Source organism: Triticum urartu, chromosome 7A (assembly GCF_056163025.1).
Source record: "Triticum urartu cultivar PI428250 chromosome 7A, HENAU_Tu73, whole genome shotgun sequence".
Taxonomy (NCBI): domain Eukaryota; kingdom Viridiplantae; phylum Streptophyta; class Magnoliopsida; order Poales; family Poaceae; genus Triticum; species Triticum urartu.
The window spans coordinates 220,231,721-220,237,766 of NC_141879.1; the positions used below are offsets into that span (position 1 = coordinate 220,231,721).

The 6,046-nt window shown below is 47.6% G+C and overlaps 1 protein-coding gene across 1 annotated transcript; it reads right to left on the minus strand.

Annotated features, from left to right (window-relative positions):
* Window positions 1–1,507: 1,507 nt before the first annotated feature.
* Window positions 1,508–4,524, minus strand: LOC125523480 (putative GPI-anchored protein At4g28100). Its single transcript, XM_048688516.2, has 2 exons — window positions 3,672–4,524; window positions 1,508–2,065 (listed from the first exon to the last, which is right to left on the minus strand). The coding sequence occupies exons 1-2, from the start codon at window positions 4,344–4,346 to the stop codon at window positions 1,727–1,729; spliced, it is 1,014 nt and encodes a 337-aa protein (XP_048544473.2). The 5' UTR covers window positions 4,347–4,524; the 3' UTR covers window positions 1,508–1,726.
* Window positions 4,525–6,046: the final 1,522 nt, after the last annotated feature.

Genomic DNA, 6,046 nt, shown 5'->3' on the forward strand with positions numbered 1-6,046 from the left:
ATTTAACGTGTGTTACTTATTTACTAATCCTCATCCAAACAGGTTACATAATTTCTAGGTTTTGTTTTTGAATATATTGTTCTTTTCTCCTAAACCGAACAAGTTTCATCCTGTGAACTTTTAGGCTTCATTTTTTTAATTTCCCTGAACCTCCTAGGATGAACATCTACTTTTTATTTATACTATTGTTTTTTTTTTCAAATTTACTTGCGTTTAATCTTCGAATTTCCTAAAAAGGTAGTCCGATGAACTTTGCCAATTATATATGGAACTTCATTGGGTTTGATTTTTGAACTTCAAATTTTTGGTTTTCTTTTTTTTCTGTTTGAACTGCTTTGGAATCAGAATGTGAACTTTTAGCAGCAATTTTTTAAGTATTTATTAAATTTTCTTTTGTTCACTACCAAAGTTTGTAGGGTTTATCTCTGTGAATTGTTTGAATTACTTTTTTAGTGAATTTCGAGTTTGTTTTAACCTACTCATAATTAATATATGAACTTTTAGATCATATAATGAATTTCCTTGATTTTTTTCCTTTTCTGGAACTTCCTGGATCCCCTAATGTGAACTAGTCCCTTTTTTTTACTTTCCTATTATTTTCCTCTATGGTTACTTGCGTTTAATCTTTGAACTTTCAGAAATTTTTAGTTCCATGAACTCCGTGAAGTTCTTTTTTGTCAAAAATTCATTTGAAGTTCCTTTTTTGTTTTTATAGGTTGAACTTCCTCTCGGCAAGAACTTTCTTATTTTTCATCTTTGTACTCTCGGGTTTTTTGTTTTGTCTTCTATGACTTGCATGTGTTTTCCTATGTGAATTTTGAGGTTTTTCAATTATTTTTTACTCACTTAAGTTCTATTTACTTAATCTTTAGATTTTGTAATTTCTAATTATTTTCACTTGGAATTTCAATTTAAATTGAACTGCTCATTTATTTTAATTTGAAATTTTGTGTTTTGTATTTAAGTTATTTACTTTTCTGTTTCAGTAAGTAAACTTTTAGTGTAAATGTACTCGATGTTTTTCTTTTCTAAATAGCTCGAAGCAGGGATGCCATATCTTTACATATGATTTTATATTTGAGACATAACTGATAGAAAAAAGTTACTCTTCGAGAATCTCAGTACAGGAGGAATGAGAGCTTAGCATGAAGTGTCTCATTGCTGCAAACACCTGAAGCTGGATCACTAGTGTTTTTTTGAGGTTTCCAAAAAGAAAGACAAAAATAGATATTATCACAACTGTTGAACCAAGTGTCCAAATTATGAATAGTTTTATCATTGTGTTTTTCATTTCAATATGTTTGAAACTAGATCATAGATGGACTGACTTTTGAGTTTTTATTTTTATTTATGTAGGGAGCTGTTTCGGGGCACCACGATTATCCGTACAATGCGCCATGTGTCAACCAGCCAGTACCCAAGGACGACTGCTCGTATGTGATCATTTCTGCAGTTCTGGGTGGATCATATCAGTGAAATGCGTTTTCCTGGAATGCAAGACGTAGGATTTTGTTTAAATGGAGATGCAATGCACGCTCACTAGATTAGGCATCCCCACCGGGATTGCATATAATTACAGTAACGAAGTCCACTCTCTAGTCCCTAGCCTTTCAAGAACTAAACATCATCAGAAGTACAAACAAATTGAACAACTACTAATTCAACATCAGAAGTGCAAACACAGAAGAAATAGCAAAGAGACCGCGCAGCGAAGATCAGATTTTGCTCAGAACCGCCGGGACAAGATGAAGGCAGACGTCCCCAGCAGAAAGCGAAGAAGCAGGCTGCCCATGGGGGACACATCGGCGGCGCCGTTGATCTCCGACGACGCGACGGCAAGCGGCAGGCCATCGACGGGGAGCGAGCACGTGGCGGGCGCGCTGGTAGCCCCCGCCTCCTCGGCCGCCATGAGGGCCTGGAGGACCGCCGTGGCGGCCGCCCGATGCCGCGTGGCGTTCCGCTGCAGCAGCCACGTCAGCCCCATGAGCTGGCAGTCACGCTCACGTGGCTTCCCGCCATGACTGGCCTTCCCCGACGTGGCGTTCTTCTCTCCAATGGCGTTCAGCTGTAATGCATGCATGGCACCACACAAAAAGGGACGAGATGATTAGGTTTCCAGGCAACAAAATGATCTAGCTTACTCCAACTCATGCGAGTGAGCGACAGTAATTTTGAAAGAAACTGCAAAATTCACCGTTGCTCAGGAACTGTGGAGGTCAAATAGATCATGCATGTTATTGTTACCACAGGTTGCTGATCCGGAGAGAGGGATAGAGATTCCAGTTGAGACAAAGGGACAAAACCCTCGCTCTCACACAAGCTGGCCCAGAGCATGCCCGCCAGCCCATGCGACACGATGCCACAGTGCTAGGGCCGCTACCGCATCTCTCGGAACTCTGAACACAAGTCATGTGACGCATGGTACATCTCTGTCGAGTCTCGCAGGCGGAGACATTTCCCTTGACGTCTTTTCCCCTAAATTACTGGGGTTGCTGTACCGAAAAATTACTAGTAAAGCAACCAATGCTTTGTCCTTGGAACTGGAAGCGGTCGGGTCCAGAAAGCAAATGATTCGGCTTTGGGTGGGATGCCTTGCTTGTGACCCTTTTTAGGTGAAAAAGAGGAATCAGTGTGGGCATCGAGTTCTGAACTCAAAGTGAAAGTGGTAATAAAGGAGTGGAGTGGAGTAGGCATGGTGTTCTGAACCAAATCATGTCCCTACATGCTCCTCCAGGCCCTACCCATTCACCCCGGACCGCTGGTTCAAATAGTTTCATCATCATTCAATCCTTCCAGGGCAAATTCAGTTGAATGGCTTAGGTTCACCAGGTTTATTTACCACAATCAGCTTTTAATAACGGGTTTATTACTGCAATGGCAGAGTGTTGTACATGTACTCCTGCTCCCATTCAGTTAAGTTTTACCCGGGCAATATGAAAGTTCAGGCATGCAGTAGATGTCCCTGTCCGTGACTGCGACTTACTACTCCACTATGGATTTTCGCACTGTTCCTATGACAGAGATGAGTGTTCTGCAGTGGCATGTATGGCCCGGGACCTGAATTCCGCACCATATTTTCCGTGACTCCTTGTTGGCTACCGATAAATACTGGGACCCTGGATTTTGTTTTTTGAAGGGACTGGGACCGCCAATTTGTCTACCGATTAGTGCACTTGCCGCGCGCGGGGCCACCGCACACCGCACACGACTCTCCTCGTGATCCTTCTTCATTTGGCTCGCGTATTTGTGTACTCTGATGCCTATATATGCAAGCTCAACTCAATCTCGCCAAGTTTTGGTTTTGGTTTTGGTTTTGGTGTTTGGTAATGAAATATAACCCACCTTGCTCCGCGTACATGGAATATGTTTGTATGTATGCTAGTATTCATGATGCTCAAGAATATAAAGAAGTTACTGAAATGCTTATCCTACTCTGTGTGCCTGACATCTAAACAGATAAAAAGGGTTGGGTTTTATCTCTTCAAGAAAAAGTAACATGATTACTTGATTAGCATTCATCAAAGCTCACAGTTTAACTTTCCATTAAAAATGTTAGTGGTTCTGTGAGGCATGCGTGCACCTGCACCACGGGAGCATCCGAGAAGCATAGTACTGCAGTTCTTTTTCTTTCTGCGGCGAAAAGGAAAGGGGTTCTGAATGTGTGGCCTCACCAGGTTCAGCGCCCGGAGGCACCGGGAGCAGCCGGCGAGCCCCGGCCGCGCGCAGTCCCTCTCCAGCCTCCTCGCAGCCCTGCCCGCCGGCAGCGCGCAGACCGGCCGCCTCAGCCTTATCCCGCAGTAGCAGAAGGGCACGTCGCACGTCGTCCCATTGTTGCTCCCCGCCTGCGGCTGCGGCAGCGTCGCTCCCGCGGACCTCAGCGCGCGCTCCGCGGCGCCCGCGCACTCCTCCACGTCGTCCGGCAGCAGCGGCAGGTCCGTCACGTCCGCCGCCGCGGCGGGGAGCTTCGACCACCTGCTGCCGTCGCTCCCCAACGCGGTGGGCGCGTACGCGGCGTACAGCCACGCGGCCAGGGCCGGGCAGCACCGCGGCCGCGGCGGGAGGACGCCGCTGCCGCTGCCGGCGTTGCAGGAGGCCAGGACGGCCGGGAGGAGCGGCGGGGAAGGGGTGAGCTGGCAGACGGAAGAGGTGGCCGCGGCCTCGGACTGCTCGGGGAATGCCGGGATGGTGGATGCCGCGGCGGGTTGGGCCTGGGAGGCGCCGGCCGACGGGAAGAGCAGGGACGGCTCGAGCGACCCCGGGTCAGGCAGTGCCGGCGACGCCATGGCGTGCAGAAGGAGGCAGGTTGCGGAGAGCAGGGTGGTGATGGTGTAGTGGAGGCGACGCATGGCTGCCTAGTCTGTGCGTAGGTGCTCCGGCAGCGGGTGTGAGCCGGCAGGGTAGTGTGCTCCTTTTGTTGCTGGAGACTGAGACAGCGAGTGGAGCGTAGGTCGCAACGAAACGGATAGATAGAGATGCCAGACGTCGGGCCTCCAAGATTTGAGAACTGAGGCCATGGAATACGGACTGACTGGATGTAATGGTAACAGTATGTGTATCCGTGAAACCAGGCCGGTGGGGACATAATGCTTTTTATTATTTCCATAAACGATTTGATTTACTCCAACTCAGATCATCAACCATCGCATCACATACATGGCTGTTTTCCTCTTATCCCTAGCGGCTGCAACCCTAGCTGATTTACGCGTGTGGATCATTTTTACTATCTCGTAGTCTAGATTTTTAGATTGTTCGTCGTTTCTACTTCCGCGATGATGATGCAACACTGAATAAAGACGGTCCTATAGTTGGAGATGGATTTAAAAACCAGTCTTATTGGGGATATAACTATTAGGTATGACCCGCCCAGGAGGGGCCGGGTCATCCCTATGACGATTCATCACAATGAAGCCTAAGATCATATGGCAGTTCATAGGTAGGCTTAGCAAAGGGCCCAGACCCGATGGCGGCTTAAGGCCCATAGATATAAACCACCATGTATGTAAAGCTTGTATTGTAAGGTATGTAAGAAAAGTCATCGAGCCGGATACGTTGTATGAACCGGCCGGGACTCTGAGGGCCGCACGGCATCAACCAGTGTATATAAGGAGACGACCTAGTGGCGGTTTAGGGCAAGAGACAACAGATCGAGAGCCGGGTCAAGCATATTCACTCCCTGCTCATCGAAACCCTAGCAATAACAACCACAAAACTAGACTAGGCGTTTACTTTCATCGTAAGGGGCCGAACGAGTATAAACGAGTATATACTTTCGTGAATGAAACCAAGCCGGTGAGGACATAATGCTTTTTATTATTTCCAGAAACAATTTGATTTACTCCAACTCAGATCATCAACCATTGCATCACATACATCGTTGTTTTCCTCTAGTCCCTAGCGGCTGGAACCGTAGCTGCCGCCAGGGGAGGCCGTTCTCCGGCGGCTCCCCTCCGTCAACGATCTTGGTCGTCGGTGATGAGGAGGGTCGCCAGATCTACGCATGTGGATCGTTTTTACTTTCTCGTAGTCTAAATTTTTAGGTTGTACGTTGTCTTTGCTTCCGCGACGACGATGACATCGCTGAATAAAGACGGTCCTATGGTTGGGGATGGATTTAGAAATCGATCTGTTCAAGAAAGGATGGTGTGGCGACGGCGGCATTCTCGTGGTGGACCTGTGTCCTCGGGCTCCGTCATTGCGAAGGCGTTTGCTCCAGCGTCGGCACGAAGCTTGGGAGCTAGTCCATGAGCGGATACAGATTGTGGTCTGCATCGATGACATCTGGAAGATGGAGCATGTGCTGGGCTCGTGGTTCATGGATGGCAGGTATGGTTTCCTCCTTCGACATTTTAATCGTGGTGGGGTGCCAGATATGGAGTTCGATGGCGTGCTCGGGGTGTTGCCCCGATCTGATCCGTTCAACGATAAGGACTTCACTTTTGGTGAGCCATCTTGGAGGTCCGCAAAGCTGCATATCAAGGATGGAGCCGCGTCGAGCTCGGGTGAGGAGTTGATTCGTCATTCTTTTCTTCGGTGGCTGCTATGGTGG

Excerpts from the sequence above, each read along its gene's own strand:
- LOC125523480 (XM_048688516.2), bottom strand. The coding sequence starts at position 4,346 with ATGCGTCGCCTCCACTACACCATCACCACCCTGCTCTCCGCAACCTGC. Across the intron at positions 2,066-3,671 it reads GCCTCCGGGCGCTGAACCTG|CTGAACGCCATTGGAGAGAA; the intron begins GTGAGGCCACAC and ends CATGCATTACAG.